Here is a 19,773-nt window from a genome sequence, read left to right on the forward strand (position 1 = left end):
GCGATAAACGTCATCGTCCAAAAAGTTTTACTTCTATTGAAGATTACTCGACACACTTTCTTTTATCTATAACAAACGCCCTACACAGTTCTATACTATAACAGCTCATATTAACTCTCTAACATCAATTTGTAATGATATGCTTATGTTCTTTTTGCGCTTACAGATCGTAAACGTGTTAACGCTAGTAGCCGAGCGCCAAATGTATGGTGGTCGCCGGTCCTGCCAAATGCTCTATCTACTAGATAAGTAATCTGCGAATTCCTGTTAATTACACCAGGCGATACACAAGTGACCGCCGCCATTCGCGAATAATTCAGCAAGATTCGCGCGAAACGACCGCCACTTCCGCAACGCAGCTTTAATAATTAAAATAGACTAACAACAAAAACAGTAAAAGCCACTCGGGGTTTGAATAATGCGAGTGTGAAACAGTGTGTTTATGTGCGCTTTTGTGTTCAAACGAGTCTTGGACTCATAGGAATACAGGCAATAAAGGGTTCTTTATGAGGCTCGAAACGGAACAGGGTTCTGTAGGCGATGTGGGGTAGCGACGCCGATTTCGTTTTGACAATTTGATATGTTCGTCTCATTTTGATACGACCTTGAGTCTTCTCAGGCATCTCACGCACATCTATAGGTGCGAGCATTGGATGACTCCAGTAGCGGTATCATGATCCCGTTTTTGTCACTTGTCATATCATGCGTCACTTTCGCACTTACATACTTGTTAGAGCGTGATTTGACGCGTCTTAGCCCCGCTGACCTGCTAGCATGAGTTGCGTCCTCGCGCGCGACTCCACACATCTTATACGCGACCTCAAGTATGGACTCGCGCGAGAACGCAGCTCATGCTAGACGGTATGCTTGCATTTCGTAAGCACCAATCAGCGTAAACCGCTAATGCTGATCGGTGTTCGATGATAACACGACTCAACGTATCAAACTGAGAAGAAAACCATCAAATTGTAGGCAGAATCGGCCCCCGAGGAACAATGAGTGACCGGGCTCGCTCGCCAAATAACTTTGCTAAATTCGCGGGCATGCACTGGCCGTTTCCGCTGGAGAGACGTTGCTATTCGGAATTCGTGTTTTAGTTTATGCTTGGCACGTTATCGAATAAACTAACGTTAAACAGCCGTACGATTTAATCGCGAAGTTTTGGATGCATTACATCCACATACGTGCTCTCTGACTGCGCTTGTAATGTTACAACCGGTTACTGAGTCCTTTACTACTGATTAAGCTTGTATATGTGTAACACAAAAATAGTAAGTTCCACTCCTCTTTTCAACCTTTAAGGGAAGATTTCCGTGATAAAAATAAACCTATGTCCTTTCCCGGTACTCAAACCATCTCCATTCCAATTTTTGTCTAAATCGATCCAGCGGTTTTAGCGTGAACAGGTAACAGATAGACATACAGAGTTACTTTCGCTTTTAAAATATTAGTAGTGATTAAGCATGATTATAAAACTAATTTCATCTAGATTTTTAAGTATTTGTGTACTTAAAAATCGAAACGAAATCGTACGATTATATTATATTAACTTAAAAAATTGATAATAAGATACAAACACGTCGTTGAAAAGCGGTACAATGTACAAAACAAACTAAAAAAACTAAATATTTCTGATCTTGTATTTGCGAAACACATAGGCAAGTCCGCGTAAATCTCCTTAATCAAAACAAATCAAAGTTACAAAACTTCTTATTCCTAGTTGCGAATAATTCCTGAGCTACAATTATATGAATACACATAGGCAATAAATAATCTAGATGCGCTAAGTTTCGTAAGTAACAAACATGAACACATTTTATTTCAAAAGAGATGCCAATACGAACTTCCATATATTAAATACCAGCAGACAAATTATGAATGGTTTTATCGACGATTGACAGAGAACACTGTCTTTATCACGCTGTCACGTAGACATGACAATTACGAGTAAGACGTAGAGAAATACGGTTATCATATCCGTACAGTAAGATAAAGCTTACTCCACCGGATGCAAATGCCGATCGTGGAACTTCAATCAAGCCAAAGAAATAGTCCGTTTTTTACACCACGCCTCTCAAGTCCCGACATGTCTAAATTACACTTAATAGAAAAACGATCACCGGTGCCGTGTGCGGAGGAGCCATTAAAAGCTCATTTTTACGAAATGCGTCGTCGCCGCATATGACGTGGAATTAAGTCGTGTTTTTATTATCCCTTACACGTTATTATAATGCAGTATTAATTCCATGTTCTTAACATAACCTTATTTTATCAAAATGACGTATGTTACATGGTTTTCACTTTAAAATACCTACGCTCTTTAGCGTAAGGAAGGTAATAGTGATGTAGACGTGTGCCGCGTTGCGGTACATTAAGGCTCGCGAGATATGACATGATATGATATTAGAAAGCTTACATGGCAAGATAATGCCGTCATGGGATGATAAGAACATAACGGTCCTAATAGGGTTGTGTAAATAAGTATAGCTAAGGAGGGCGACCTAATAGCTCCTGTACCTACCTGGTTTTTGATACAAAATAATTAGTTCGAGTAACGTAATCTAACTTTAGAAAGAAAGAAAGAAAGAAAATACATTTATTTAACGCCACAACGTAATACATAAAGGAAAGGAAACGTACAGACATAACACAAACATAACATAAGACAAACATTGGACGCTAAAATATGCTATAATATGGAGAGCGGTATGTAAAAAACTTGATCGATGAAAAAGATAGACAGTCTTCAAATCGCTTTTTGAAAATGTCCAACGTACCTGTTACAATTTTTGCCAATTTGATAAAAAGAAAGATAGGATATATCTATTACTTATTTATTTTTAAAGTTTTAAATATGATACATTATGTTAACAACAATATATCAGAACTGCAGCTTGAAATTTATTATTGTACACATTCACGTTCGATTTTCAAAACGGGACGCTGCGATGAAAACACACACGTCCCAATTATTACGGTACATATACACAGCACTACGTTGTAAATTCTTATTATACTCATTCACGTTCGTAAGAACGTTAGCGTCTTAACGTAATTTTAACTCAAAATTAATTGAATTAAACGCGTCTTGGTCCAGTGGTTTTGGTAGCGTGAAGACGAGGGTTCAAAACGAGGGTTGTAGGTATTATTACAATTTTTAAATGTAGAACATACATGTATATGTAGATGTTGTGTAGCAGCAACGCTCGGCTGGAAACGGGCTTCGCTTGTTGCATTCATTCAGTATTATGTATGTACACTTACCTGTACCTATAGGTGCAAAAACTTTTAAGCACTAGGTTTAGGATACATTATAAATCATTACGACTAAGCATGTAGTTCAGAATGAATGACTTCGAAGATATACCAGCCACAGACTGGTCGGTTCTTCCAAAGAATCTCATTCAAATGTTTAACTTAATCGTCATATAATTTGAATAGAGAACGCGACCGTTAGACGATGGATGTTCAGGCGATAAACCATCGCCGTGGGAACGGTTAGCGCGGATAATAAATCCAGTGATAAAAAAGCGCATTCATTATTGCGCTATATCGAAGATTAAGACCTGTATAACTGTATGGACGAAACCTTGAACAAGTTTGTCAGAATGATCTCCAACGCAGCACATCTAAACCAACCACCATGGCATATTTTTATCCAAACTACATATTTTAGCACGTACTCTTATATTCATATAGATTGATCGTTAAGCGGCAGCGCGATATTTAACCGAATTGTCAATATTTCACGGCAATTCCACGCCAGGATTTACTATCTGTAACTACGCGACAGTTTGCATTTGAAATGCAATCCGACTGCAAAGTTGGGAGCAATCAAGGGAATTAGGAACGCGCAGGCTCCAGTGTAAAACAATTCAGACGCTACAGACCGAAGCGCATCTCCTTATATACTTAGATACAGTTTACTTCTAATGTCCATTATCTTAGTTTTCCTTCCGAAAACAATATTGAATTAGTGAATCGACTTTTTCCTTCTAGTCTGTGTAAGCTAACTTTGCACCGACTTCAATAGAACAAAGCGAGGGGGGAGAAAAATTTAAAAAAGGAGGGAGTGCCGTTATAAACATATTTTCATAGAAAGATGACATCGCCACACTTTTGTCACTGCAAATGCCATGGATAGCTTGGCCAGACACTATCTTTATATAATTGGTCAAACCAAATTGGCAGTAAATAAGAACCAAAAAAACTATACCCCTTCTTTTTTTTGGGTGCTAGTACTAGTGTAAGACGAAGATAGTATGATTATCTCTGCCCATGTTTGAAATGTGACAGTCCTTTGACAGACTATAGTGATTTTCTAAAGATACAATTGTAGAATGCCAAAGAAAGAAATATTTTGACAAACTTTTTCCAGATGCAACGATTTTGATGGTTTTATAAAGATATTAATTATTTGCTCAGTCTGTATCGAGTCCAACCGAGCGCGGAGAGTAATTGTGTTGATAAGAATGTCAATTTATTTACATTGATGTCAATTTATTTTTCTAGAGCAATTGTTGCGCAGTTCTTTATTCTCGTAATCGATTTGTGGACAGACAAATGAGGTAATTTCTATTAGTTTTACAAATGAAGATAATATAACAGTTTTTCTACTGGTCAATTTAGGAGATTACTAAAAATCCTAGCCTACAACACAAAAGGCTAGGCTTTCATCTGGGTTAACCAAATAAACAATTTATATGCTTCGCTACAAAGTCCAAACGTGGATATAAAAAATCGAGGGATTTGTCAAATGAAAGGTTTTCAGTTTGTCTGTAACGCTAAAAGGTATCTAATTCTAAAAACCACACGTAAAAGCAAAGGCCGATGGTTGACGAAAAACAAACATCGAGATAGTATATTAAACTAGTGAAACCAGAACATTTATAAAAGTAGCTCCCCCAGCGTGGCTGAATGGAATAAAACCGGGAACTAGGAGTGTTCGCTGTTTACAAAAAAAAAAGAAAAATAGAAAAGGATAAGTGACGGACGTGGCACGCAAGCGTGGAGGTTTGTTAATGATACCAGAGGCCCATTTCTGGAACGGTATTAGTCTAATATTATTAGTGTGTTGACATGGTAACTCATACGACTTGACAATTCGTCGACTAATAATATTATTGTAATACCGTTCTCGAAATGGGCCCCAGCATTACCGCCCCCAATAATTAAATGGAGAAAAAACTAAATTGAATTTCGTTCATTTGTCATTTGGTCGCGTGACATCAACACAAGTTTTATTGTTTACGTAAATGATTGCTTTGTAAATTAAAATGTTTTCTGTCGCAGTTAATTGTTGGAGTCAACAAACAGTGAGAGTGATAGAAATGTTATAGCGATAGTTGGCACAATTCTTCGCGAAATCTCTGGGGACGCACCAATAAATAAGCTAGATAACTCTTTGTCGTCGAGTATTTTGACGAAACTTGTTTAAGGGGGAAACTAGTTTCTAGTCTAGTATTGCGGGCTAGATATGGAGTTTCAATTAGTAGCCTATTTCAGCGTTTTGAGTCTAAAACAAGACATCAGTTTGATTGTTTTCAAAACATTAGCAAAATTCCTGCCACTCGGCAATAATTAGGTACAAATTGCATTCATCGCCGAGTGACAGGATTTATGCTCAAGAAGCAAGGACATTTTATCAGAATTTTTATGTATTCATTATTTATATTAATAATAACATAGGTAAATGTTTGCGTTATTTTATTGTATTTTATTGAATGACATTGACATGAGTGACAAGACAATTAACTATTTCTTCTGTGGCCGTAGGTCTGATAGATAATACAAAATAGAACTACAAGAACAAATACAAGAACTTTAGAAATTGGTGTTGGGAACTCCGAGCGGCCATTTTGTTTGTCACACGCGTTCCTCAACAATGAGGGGGGCACTCTGTAATCGATAGCAATCTTTCCGAAATGTGAGTTGCGTGATAAATCTACCCCAAAATTCCGACTAACATGTAATTGTAGGGACGTCAGTGCACTATATCAATGTAGGTTGGGTTTTATGCGGAAAGTTATGGCAGTTTGTGAACTAATTATTTCGGTATAACTGTTTGTTATGCGCTCTTATTAGTGTGATGTTGTTAAAAATTGTTAATTAAGCTTTTAGTTGGAGGTAACACACATTTCGAGCTTAGTATCGTTTTTCAAAACGAGAGATAAATTAGTGAAACCATGAAACCAAAGTAATGTTAAAGTTACAAGGTTTTGATATATATTATTAACTTCATAACATTTAAAACTTTCGCGGTTTAAACACATTTTGTTACCTTTATTTACCGACGTTTCGACACAGGTTTCACTGGTCGTGGTCGCGGCTAACTGACGTCCCAGCAAAATGTCAAAACGGAGATTTGTGTGAACGTCGGTAAATAAAGGTAACAAAATAAATTCGCGATAGACCCGTTTCTAAATGTGATTTAATATTATTAACTTCAACTTGCAGCCACATAAAAGCTGTGCATTACCAGTAAATATGGCTGCGCAGTCTTAATTTTTAAAATTTTCTAATTTGTGATTCAGTTAATGTAAAAAAAATATAGAAACTAGTTTAGTAATGTTTAGGTTATTTCCTACCTAAAATGGAATACGTAACCTTATTCAAATACAAGCTAAATCAGCATAGTCTCGTTACTCACATGCAAAAAACTATTATTTTTCTCTTTCACCTTTGTTCCCCGTTTAAAACCACTAAAATACCGCAGCTAAAGTTTACCAGGATCCTTAAAAACAATGATCCTTGGCTTGGCTGGTTGAGAACACCCTGTAATAAGCTGCTTGAGCCGAGCCCGGCAATTAGTACGTCACGGAGGCTCGCGTGCGTTGCAGGCGATTTAATAACGCACGCTACAGAATAGGACCCCGCCCGCCAATTGTCAGTTTTTTTAAATATTAGCGTCGCGTTTGGGTATAACATTCAGCCAGTATTTTTTATTGGAATAAATAATGATGTTTTTGCTAAAACAAATAGGAAGGTAGCATATTTGTTCTATTTATTTATTTTAATAGTTAAAACAAATAGGCAATATAAATGGAAATAACTGTGTGATCAAAATTTGAATTCTGGAATACATTTGACAAACTAACATAAAATCTACAATAATTTTGTAATTCCAATTCAAATCAGACCGCGCATTAAATAGTGCAATTTCTAAACGCACCACGCTCAATTTTCATCGCTAAAACAACGGCAACGGTTCAATTCAAATTCCGAACATCGTAAATAGTTCTTATTTTAAAATTGGGACGATTAAATGCGCTCATGAGCGGCATAATATGAGAGCCTCATTTTCAGCGTGCGTTTGGGACATCAAAATTATATTGAAAGCGTATTGCTTAAGTGCGCTCGCTTGCCCTTTAGCCAAGACATGAGTGCAAGCGCAGCGCACGATTAAGTTAGTATTATATAAGTGCAGGATTTTGTATAATAAGGCTTGAGTTTTGCCGTTCTCGTCGCGCCGCGTTATTTAATTTGCGATATGTGAAACAGTAGGAAAATAAACGTTGCTTGGCGCATGTAACTCGATTTGTCTTTGTGAAATTTCAGCAAACAAACTCACTAATGGGGCAGTTTAAATGCTGGATGAATTGCGACGTATACAGGACAGATAGTACGCTAGATAAGTATATTTTTTACTAGTTATTATAGTTGTACAATAGGGGACTTAAATTTTGCAGTAGTTTCGTTGTAGAGTAAACAGAGTCATCGGCAGGAAAGGAATCTTTTGACGTATACTAGTTTATACAACTGTTACAACTTAAATGTACCATGAGTGAAAATAAATTCATGGCGTAAGGAGGTTTTAAAATAATAAGTTCTATTATTAACATTTACACATGTCAGTAACTACATTAATTTCTTGTTCACCTAAATTAATTAAAATTAACAAAACAAACTAAAATTAACTAAGTATCGAAGTATAGCAGGAATGCCATTGTCACAAAACAGTTTAATTGTCTAATCTAACGGCCTGATTGGAAGTTTGCGACGTTTTTGCTTGAAGAAACGTCACTTTTGACATTGACATATTTGTAATTCATATCGTATCTAGAGCAAATTTTTGACGTATATTAAAGTCCGAATAAGGCCGTAAAGGGGCCCACTGACTATCAGTCCGCCGGACGATTTCGGCGTGTCAGTTAGAACAAAAATTTGACAGTTCCGAACGACTGACAGGCCGATATCGTCCGGCGGACTGATAGTCAGTGGACCCCTTAATTCATTATTTTTAGGTACGTCGGCAAGTTAAGTATAGCAAGTGATATATAAACAAAGGGTTGAGCTCCAGGGTGTTATTAACTAATTTGTCACGCGATAATAACAATAGTGCAATTATCTAATAAAGTGTGAACGAAAGTGGCAGGGGCGCCCATAGAACTAACTAGTTTTTAGTTAATTAAGCGTAATAAATAGTATGTATTGGTAAGTATAAAAATGTAAGCAGTTTGGCTGACTGGATATTACTTTTCAAAGAAAAAAATTCGCTTCAGCTTGCCTTTCATTTAATTTTGTTGGTGATGAAGTGGTTGTATGTATATAATTATTTTGTACTTTCTTTTTTATTGTTATATCTAATTAATTTTAAATGAAGAGGTACCTAATTCTCAAATTTAAAGTTCATATACGGCAAAGACAAATATTGATTTAGAATAGCTGCATGCATCATGCAAAACTAAGCCTATGTTCACGTTTCTTAGCGTCTACTTAAGTTTCACATCCCTGTAGAAAGGCGCTATAAGTAGCTCTAACAAAACGTGACCAGAAGTACCGGCCGCTAACAAAGCTCTGCATTTAAAATATTACAAGCAATCAAGCGGAATGGTCCAATAATAAATCCTGCTAGCTAGTCGAGACATGTAATTTGATGTAAAGCGATCTGCGAGCTGCAGTAACGCGATTTGCGAATAAATGACTCGGAAGTTGATCTACCGCGCTCTCGGAGCTCGTATTAGCGGCGAAAAATCAGGTCACACCTCCAACGCTGCCTTCGACACGCTCGAAAGACTCCAAAGTGAAATTAAACCTTCAATGTAATGGCTTTTAAAACGAATTCTCGCTTCCCCATCCCTGTTTACCGGCGCTTTTTGTTCGCGACCTCTGACTGTGCGGTTCTCGGTCTCTCCAAGCTGCAAACCAAATGAAAAATGGCGGCTTAGCTGTCAAAATGGTTATTGATGAGTGTGCTCAAAATTTACTTTTACCGTTGTTGGATTAGTCGATTTTGCCTGAAACATTGCCGTACAACGTAGGTTAAATGTAGCGGTACACAGCGATTTTTCAAACGAGAGGAGGATTTATAGTGGTTTATTTAGTTTTTGGGGCGCAGCGTTGCATTACTTTTGAATTACTATAAATAACGGGGCATTTTCGCAAAGTCCCAGCCCGTAAAACCAGTTTAAAAGAAACTAAATAATAGGGTTGAACGGTTCAATTTTCAATAAAAATGCAAAGGAGAATGCAGGTAACATTTCTTACTGAGAACTTAAGAGTCCTTGTCGCCAGTACGTGGGTAGCTAATCTAATGAAGTAAATCGTGGTTGCGTTCCATCGGCAATTAGTTGGTGTCCGATGGTTGCCGACCGCTGCCGGGAGTAGTCGAACGTTCAGCCTGATGCCCCTAGAGATGAGTACCACTAACTCAGCTGCCAGATACTCTGTTTCACGTTGTTTTGTTTGCACTAAAGTAGATAAAGCGTTACAGTAATTTACTACAATTTTTTTTTCTATTTCCTACGGCAAACTTGCATCAAATTAGTTTGGTTTTAACAGTCTAAAAACAGTTTCTGCTAAAAAGTTAGAAAGAGTAACACGGTCTGACGTCAAACATACGGCCTGATACGAACTAAGATACGTCAAAAACTTGCTAAAGATACGACAGTGTCAAAAAGAGACGTTTCTTCAAACAAAAACGTCACTTTAGACACTGACATATCCGATCGATATCGTATCTTTAGCAAATTTTTGACGTATCTTAAAGTCAAATCAAAGCCGAATTAGTATTAGTATAATGAGGGCTATCGTTTTTTTGCTCACCAGTTGGCGCCTCTGTTGATGGTGATCCAAAAGACTAAAGAACAGCTGTCAGTCATTGAAGTGACAAGTGACATTTGACATTTCGATCTATGGAAAAGACCACCATCTACACTAGCGCCCCTAGCGGCAAATTCATACGCGTTAGCCCTCATTAAAGTCGAATCATGCCGAAAGTATGATCAAGGCAGGTACAAACTGAGCCCACTAGTATCCAATGCGTTATAAAATCTGAACCCTGAAATTTTTACACTTGGAAAATACTCGTCATAAGCAACGCAACTCATGACGTTCGTCTCTGCCTTCAATCTAACCCTTTTAAGGGTTCCGTACCCAAAGGGTAAAAACGGGACCCTATTACTAAGACTCCGCTGTCCGTCTGTCCGTCTGTCTGTCACCAGGCTGTATCTCATGATCAGTGATAGCTAATAGTCAGTTGAAATTTTCACTGATGATGTATTTCTGTTGCCGCTATTACAACAAATACTAAAAAGTACGGAACCCTCGGTGCGCGAGTCCGACTCGCACTTGGCCGGTTTTTTTATGAAAACACTATAGAAAACATACCTATACCTATTACGAGTCGAGGCATGCAGCACTCGATTTTATGGCCAACCTGGTTTTCAGTTCTAACCATTGCCATTACAATTTCACCTTTAGGAAACTAGCCATTTGCCGAATAGGCGAAATACCTTAGCCGCATCAACTGCACCCACTCTGTTACTGTATGTACCATCGCCCACACTCTTAACTGACAGTTCGTAAGCCTTATTACAACAGCCATAAGGTCCACCCATGGACAGTTAAGTGTTGCTGTATGTAGTCAGTGCAGTCTCTGTTTCCGCAATTGGGCTTTATCTGTATCAAACGTCAGAGCGGCTGACGGCGACCGCTAACAATGTCGTCTTAATTCGACCAGCTTGTTCGATAACCCTGTATTATGTGGCTTATGGCTAGAGATTTTTATTGATAAACTAGCTTTTGCTAGTGACTTCGACTGCGTAGAATAAATATTTGCGTATACCACTTCAATAAAAAATTTAAGCCCCTTTTTCATCCTTAGGTATGATTTGTGGGATAAAAACTATTTTATATCTCCGTGACTCAAATTGTCTCCATACCAAATTTCATCTAAATTAAAGAGGTAACAGATAAACAGACCAACAAAAGTTACTTTCGTATTTATTATATTAGTATAGAAGGCAAGTGGCAGAAAGTGATGGCCCTTGAAGGGCTTAATCGTTATTACACAGACATTTGATTTGATTAAATGTAATTTTATAAATAAAATACCGACAGGCCTAAAATACCATAAAATTTCAAAGGAAATATTTTTTAATGATAAACTTGTAATGTGCTTGCTTATCTTATAAGACAACATAATACACCGTAAAACAATACGCAGTAATATCCATCTGTCAGTACTAGCACCAATTACATTACTGCAAAAATCTCCAACTGAAAATTCAACTTTCGTCCCTAGTGCCGAAACGGACAATGTCAGTTGAAATATCACCGGACAGTTTAAAACTTTCTAGCGACGTGCGTAGTAAAATGAATATTACATTACCCTTTGAATCTTATTTGGGACGAATTTACAGAATACAGTTGACGTTTTTTAAATTTTGTTTTCATCCGAACTCCTACACTGATATTTTCATATTTATATTGCTTCTCGAATATATTTTAGTTCAGGCGTGCTAAACATTGCACGCATGGTGGTTTTCGCCTTACATAATAGCATTGTGTTACCATATTATTCCATATTTGTAACCCTCACAAATCACGCACACGCTTTGGTACATCCTACAATACCGCATACATTACCCACAGTCAGACTGAAGTGATTTATTTATCGGCGTAGTATATAGAGTATTAATGCTTTTAATAATGTCCCAGAGCTGCAATAATTACGCTTTAAGTACTTCCCAAGTGCATCTCCCCTATCGTAAAACCGAAAAGGCAATCTAAGCACGTTTTAATTCATAAGCCCCATGCTGATGAGTGCACCACGTGATAGGAATGGCGAAGAGACAATAAAAACCTGGGGCGGGCGCTCAGGAAATTAGCTGTCACATTACGTATCGCTCGGATCTTCGTGGGCCGTTCGTTAACTGCTACTGGCGGGTATTGTCGACATTCGAATTTCGAACGCGACTCAACGGTTTCGAATTAAAATGTCAAAGATGTCGCGCTTTCACTGCATGACCTTCAGAATTATTTGTTTTAGAACTTGAGTAGCTGTCAATAGAGTAGAATTTATAACGGCCATATTATAAAACAACATGAAGCTACGTAAACTAATTACAGACCTAGATATACCTTATCTTATTGTAAAAACAAAGTTTCAGAGCAAACTAGCTAGTTTTAAAATGAGAGCGTAACTACGTTTGTATGGAGATCCGAGCTTGCCGGTGACTTAAAAAATATCGCAGGTCAGGAGGCAAATAAAATAAGCTCCCTAGGGTCATCAACTTGATATGTCATTAGTTACAATTATGATAAATTTTAACATTTCCAAAAGAGCACAATTAATTCAAATTATGTCATCCATCATAGCGAATAAAACTTCCCGAGAATTTTATTTAACACTGCTCTTTAATACCACGTCTGTTTCTTCCAGAGAAACTCGGTTATGACTGCAAATGAAAACATTGTCTACGGAAATAAAACGCTGCAGCTTATCAAGTCGTAATTTCTCGAGTGCATAATGTAATTTTGGTAAACACGAATTACAAATAGTGTTGTGAACTCGTTTTTGTAATTAAAAGTAATTGGAAAAAGTATTACCGGCCGAACGATGTTTACGAGAGCTAATTATGAGTAATGAGCTATTTCGCGAGCCGGTGAACACTTCAATATTCTCTCTGCCCTCGCTTATTTCTCCGTTTGCATTTTTCTTCAAACAAAACTGAATTACGTTTCTGTTATTTAACTTCTCGCTCCGAGTGTTCGGGAGAGCGTTCTATTTTCGAAAAGTAAGGTTGGATACTTAAAAAAAAAATGGGAGTTGTAAAGTTCGTTACGCGCGGACATCGCACAGAGGATCGCAATTAGGACAAAGCGTCGGGAAGAGTACAAGTGACCGCTCCAAAGCGCAATCGACTCCACTTCATTGGTTTGGCGCCGAGTGTTTAAACTTGGTGCTCGTTCCTTTTTCGAAATGTACGGAATGGGAATGCGCCCATGCGTTTAAAATAGGAAAGAGTTCGAATATTGATAGGAAAGAGAAGTATTTTAGAGATATTTTGAATTCGTTTAATTTTCACAATGTACTTTTTTGCACTGACCGTTTCAACCCTTATCTTGGCAATGCTAAAATTCCTTAAATAAAAAAAAATTGTTTTTCGTCACCTATTGTCTATTGAGCATACTAAATTTCCTAATCCAGGGATTTCCAGTTTCGGGAGGTCATATGTATCTTGACAAACTATAGTTTGTCAAAGGACTGTCTCATTTCAAATATAGACACTAGTACTAGCACCCAAAAGAAAAGGATGAGTATAGTTGTTTTTGTTCTTATTTACTGCCAATTTGGTTTGACCAACTATAGATAAAATGTGGATTAAAAAATACGTAATGCAACAAAAGTCATTATTTATTGGTAATAACACGCATTCTAAAGCATTAGATGACTATTACACTAGTAAAACTATATCTAAGAATACCTGATCACGTAGTAGATTTTTTTTTATCCCATAGGGATTCAAAAAAAAACAACAAAAAGTGGTGTAAAATAGGAAAAGATAATATCAAATAAAGAGTAAAAAAAATCTTCTTTTTTTTCACTTAGAGGGCATTTTGTGCCATAAATATAATTTTCCGCGTACGGTCTACGGCGTAGCAATTAGGCTACGAGTACAGTCTCTACGAATATACAATTAAATATCATCTATTACTTTAAAAAAAACAAAGTTCAATAACTAAATAATGCGATATACTAATACGAGTATGACATACTTGAAACATGTTAAACCCCACCGCACAAATAAAAAAATATAAAAAAATCATGTTAACCTATTTGACGATAACTTGGCAAAGTATTAAATGTAACACAATCACTTTGACATGTATTTTTCTGAAGTTCTTAAATATAATATATAGTTATCAAATATGATACATAACAGTTTCATGTAAAAATTATGTGTATTAAACCTTTTCAAACACGACCACTATGTAAATCTTTATGCACTAAGAGATAGTAAATGCAAAAATATATAGTAATCTAAGAAATATGTGCAAAACTTACAGTACGAAACGACATCTGTTGTTTCCACGGCGCCATGTTGATTATTACTAATTAACTTATAATGAATAAGTTTCATAAGTGCATTATTTTTTACAATAATAATGGAGGGTAACTCGAGATATTTAGCACAATTATTTGTTTATCTAATAAAGTGGATCTGCTATTTTTTATGTTCCATGTATCACAGGTGTTACACTGCTAAGATAAGGGTTAAATAATGATGTGATTTCAAATTAAAATAAAATCCGCGTAATAAATAATACGTTAGCCTCAATCACGAGTTAATTGAAGCTTTCATTTCTTAGAACGAAGTACTTTATTTATTTTATTGAACTAAGCTGTTTACAATTAGATTCCAATGTTAATTGACACTAAGTATCATTTGATTAGTGTTTAATTAGGCTCAATACGATTTCGCAAGACATCTGATATTGCAGTTCGTTGGCTTTATGTTCAATTAAAGCACTAATACAAGCCGTTATTTAGGTTCAAAGGCTGCGATAGGGCTAAGTGGTCGATGCCCTGCCCCTATCATGTTACAGCTTTTAGTTATTATGGATGATTGATGGTATAGTTTTTTTACGAGAATATGTGTGTTTTACAGATACAAAAAACATATTACGGAATAAATAAAGAGGTCAGAGAGCTATTTTTTCTGTTGCATTTTTTAACTGGACTCCTCTGAGAGACTGTCCAGATGGAGCTTAAATCCGGAACAAGTGGAAGAAGAGGGTGAAAGCCTTTACCTGCAAAACCAACAAGAAGTTTCCTCAGTAAAAAAAAATACATAGTGAAGTGTTCATACTCGTATAGTTCGATAACTACCAATTGGTATATACTCGCACATGTTTCTGAAGCACGGAACTTTGTACGAGACTAGCGTCTCTCCAAGTTTGCTCTCTGGCTGCCACCGCCAGATGGTAGTCGGTGTTCTGGCTCCAGAACTCCTATGATGCATCGCATTTTAAGGCCGAACTACGCCACGTCACTTTCGAAGTATAACTCCTTAATATTTATATAATATATTTTTATTTTAGTTTACTGTGAACAAAGGTAAAAGAGTGGGGTCTGTGTATTTGGCATTAAATGAGACGAATAAATAAATTAAAGGTAAAATTCTCGAATGATGAGAATATTTTAGATATTAGCAGACAATAACTTGATACAACACTACATACGTTCGAGATAGGTATTAATTATTACGTCTTATATACATTTTACTGGGCTCCATAACAGTTGGCTACGATATCATAATATCTAAAACAACCGTAAAATATCACATTTGAGTCGTAATCGTAAATATAATATTTAATAGCTGCGTTCCACGTTTGAAACAAGACTTGCACCTGAAGTACGTCCACACATGGACGCTTATTTAGTTGCAAGTATTTAAGACGAATTAGACGAAATTGAATTAAAAACGCGTGTTTAAAACCATGGGTACAAATTGTTGAGCAAAAGAGCCACTCACAGTTAAAAATTAGTGAAAAATCGCCAGTGTTAGAGATTACACTGAGTCACAAACATTGATTTTTTGGTACATATGTGTATATGATCAGTTTTGACAAATAAGAAGAACCACAATTGTACCCTGCCCCAAACTAGCATACGTCACTATGATAATCAATATAGCATGCTATTAACGCAAGAAATTAATTAATTTGTCGGCGACGCGGAGTGTATGGCAGCTTCCTTAGCCCACTTCAATAAAATTGGGAATACCGTTGAATTTAAAGCTTTGATCATGCCAAATACCGACATCACCCGCGTCAACGTTGTAGCAGTAACATTGCATTGCATTTTAATAGATTTTTATGTTTCAAAGTTTTTATGAGCCATGTTGCTTGAATTAAGGCGGTTCCCTGAGCCAAAAGGCGAAAAATCTCCTTATATGATCATGTTTTTCTAAGAGGCGTTGATATTCGTAGACGTGGAAAAAATATATGTAGTTCTTGACTATATTATCTTTAATATCATAGCTTCCGATACACGAATTATGACACTTCGCTCGATACAATTAATTCCCAAAGTAACCTCTAACTCGGACTTTTAATCCAACTTTACTCGGTTATTTATTATGTGATACTATAAACAAAAAAAGAAGAAAAAACAATCTTAACTTAAATAGTAATTTCATAGCTTTCGAATTTCGATATTGTAGGGTAACGTTTTTAAAATAAATAAAAATCGACAAAATTCGATCAAAATGGACACTTGGCGCGCATGCTCTTTCCCGTTCTTTCTTGCGAAATGTGACAGAGACAGCGGCAAACCGATGGAACGGCCTTAAATGAATACAATACAATACAATACAATTGCAACGTAATGCTGCTGTTGTCATTCTAATGCCACCTTTAGCTTTATTAAAAGTATACGTAAATAGATATCCATCTTTCTTTTGCACCTGGTGTTGCCATGTCTCATCGTCCACATAACCCGTTACGTGTCGTTTCATTCACAAGTTTTGTACGTGCCTGTTAATTGCCAGCGTGTTATCGTAGAGCTGACAGCGCGTTGGAGGCACGTTGATTAGCTAGCTCTAATCACTGACATCCTCCTGATTAGTAGTTGGAAAATGCGCGGAATAACACCTAGGGTACATTTCTCGTCGTTATTAGATTAATAATGTAATAGCATAATCTACGACGTGTCTTATAAGACGGTATACCGTTCGAAAAATGGACTTCATAGCATAGTGCATACTTTTACTAAATAAATACAATATTCACTAGATTTATATTGACCGGGATATAGACCGTGATTACCTTTTGTATTATTTGTGAGCTCCCGATATTTCACGGTCTATATCCCGGTCAATATAAATCTAGTGAAACTAACCGTGAATCATTCAAAACTCTAAATATAATTAATATTTGTAATATAATTGTTTATGTTTTTGTAAAATTGTAAATAGTGTTTCGAAAACGACCAGCGATGTCGTCGCAATTTAAAATATCGCGCCTTCAAAAATTAAAAATTACAAGACTATAAAAGGTTCTTAAGTTAGTTTATCCTGTATTTATGCAGAGTGAGAAACGAGATGTATACCGGGTGTGTACTGTAAAGGATGACTTACGTTAGACCGGGCCGTGTCCGGGCCGGAGCTTCCGGCGCTTACTTTTCTATGACATGACAGGTGATCACGTGATGCCTTCCATAGAAATCGAAGCGCCGGAAGCTCCGGCCCGGATACGGCCCGGTCTAACGTGAGTCATCCTTAATACGAGCCAAAAATTACTCCTCACCGACCAAAATTTGTTCAGCGACTTTTAAACATAACGTATTTTTATTTTTAACACACTTTAAAGTTTATTCCAAGACGCAATGTATTGGGAATTTTGTTTTGTTAAATGTCAATTACACTGATGACAGCGTACTCACATTGAAGACAATATTTAATTTGTATGAAAAGATACGAAGTCAAAAGTCTTCATTATTTTTAAAAGTCGCTGAACAAATGTTGGTCAGTGAGTTTAATTTTTTGCTCGGACAGGAGACACCCGGTATTTAAAACAATCCAGAAAGCTTGTTATTTTCATTGGCCCCGTTTAAAGCCCGCTCGGTTTCTCATAAATCATGTTGATGCCGTATTTGTGAATACGCAGAATTATTAAAATAAACACTCACCATGACTCTGACGCCTTGTTCAACAGCCTTTACAACATCCTGTGGGCAAAGAAACAGACCATTAATATACAACCTCACAATTATTCCAGTAACTCGCTTAACACAGGATAATAAATATTAATTAGGTCCTACAGTCATTAAGACTGACGGATTGACAGCTCATTAGTCAAAATCCTACACATTGGCATAGTTACAGGAAAACGTCTCGAGTTTCGACTTATTTTAGCGATAATGTGACTTAGAAACGGGTAGATAACATTTATTTGTCTATTTAATCTGTCGGGTAGTTTAGTGTTGTTTACCAATATCCCAATTGGCATTTGCTGGGACGTCAATCTTCCGTGACCACAGCTAGTGCAACCTGGTTGAAACGTCGGAGAAAAGGTAAAATAATGAAATTTAATCGCGTTAGACCCGGTAATGACATTAATTAATGTGACTTAATCGGGTTGTCCTTAAGAGGAATTGAGACGAGTTTTATTATGTTACGTTTTGTATTTGTAACTGGTTTTAGCGTTTGTGAAATACTAAAATGATTTATTACAATACAGTTATGTGTAAGTAGTGCTGATGTGCGATGTGTACATATTCACTAAAATCGGCTGTAATAGTTACTACTTAGTAGTAAGGTATAGGACATATAAAACAGGCACTAGCTGTGGCCGTAAATGGCAAGGAGAGGATTAGTGTTAAATATTTAAAAATAAAGTGAAACCTAGTAAAAGCTCTCTCTCAGTTATTTAGAGAAGAAAACCATTGAGTCAGAGCACGAAGGCGAAGTTTGTACAAAAACGAAATGCATGCTTGTTTTGATATCGACGTTTCGATTATGCTTCACGTCCCGTGATTTTGTATTTGTTGTCTTCTACATTTGGGAATCTCTTTCTGAATGATTTCTCTTAGTTTCTTATTGGACGACGAATTTATATAGGTTGTTCAGTAATCATATTTATTCTGGGTTTAACCAGTTTAAGCCTGAGCATTGGGGGAAATCTAATAGAAAACTTTATTAGGGCGCCATTAGTAGCGCTCCTAACTTTCTACGTTCCCCCATTGTCCGTATCTGCTATTTAATAAGATAGAGTTTCATCCTATACTTAGCTTTAAAAGCTTTTGTTAAATCTATGTGAAATCTCCATTTCCTTTACACGTAAACAATTAATACTCCATAAGATAATTAAGTGATATGACAAAGAAGTGCCCCGCTTTTAACGTCATTACCGCACAGTACGTTCAAAAGCAAACTTGTTGAGAGTTCTCCCCGTATTAATTACCTAATTGGCACCCTGAGTAAGACACCGTTCCGAATTTCGTATTCATTTGGTTTTCTAACTTTTTGTCACGCGTTTCCGTGTTTTGTTTGATAATTACGAGATGTCGCTTGATAAGATAAATTTTTAGACGATCATACTGGCGAGACGAGGGGACTCTGGAAGGAGCGTACCCCAATCTTAAAGGCCGGCAACGCCACTGGTGTTGCGGGTGTCCATGGGCGACGGTGCTGCTCCATCATCACTTCATTTTACGTGAGCCATTCACCATTAGGCGATTAGCTTCTATATCATAAAAATTTAAGTGTAGCTCATGTAGCTTCTTTCTCATGAAGTTTGTTTAGTTTTACTTTACCTACTATTAAAAATCATACTACAATCGTACTAGGTTATGAAAGTATTTTGAATATTAACTTAAATATGTGCAATTAACGATGAAAGTAAGCGTAAACACAGTTGCAGATCAGAATATAAATACAGATAAACTAAAACGGCGCCATGATTTCCAACAATGCACGGCAGGCATGGCTGCATTTGCTTCTCCCATACTTTATTTCCGTTGATGCGTTTGACATCTCAAAGATG

General features: G+C 36.7%; 1 protein-coding gene across 1 annotated transcript in view; it reads right to left on the reverse strand.

Annotated features, from left to right (window-relative positions):
• LOC134740821 (leucine-rich repeat neuronal protein 1-like) overlaps positions 1-19,773 on the reverse strand; it is a 374,276-nt gene that overhangs the window by 73,592 nt on the left and 280,911 nt on the right. The window contains exon 5 of the mRNA XM_063673462.1: positions 17,918-17,956. Within this exon, the coding sequence (XP_063529532.1) occupies positions 17,918-17,956 (39 nt within the window). The remainder of the gene's footprint in view (positions 1-17,917; positions 17,957-19,773) is intronic.

This window comes from Cydia strobilella, chromosome 4 (genome assembly GCF_947568885.1).
Source record: "Cydia strobilella chromosome 4, ilCydStro3.1, whole genome shotgun sequence".
NCBI lineage: Eukaryota > Metazoa > Arthropoda > Insecta > Lepidoptera > Tortricidae > Cydia > Cydia strobilella.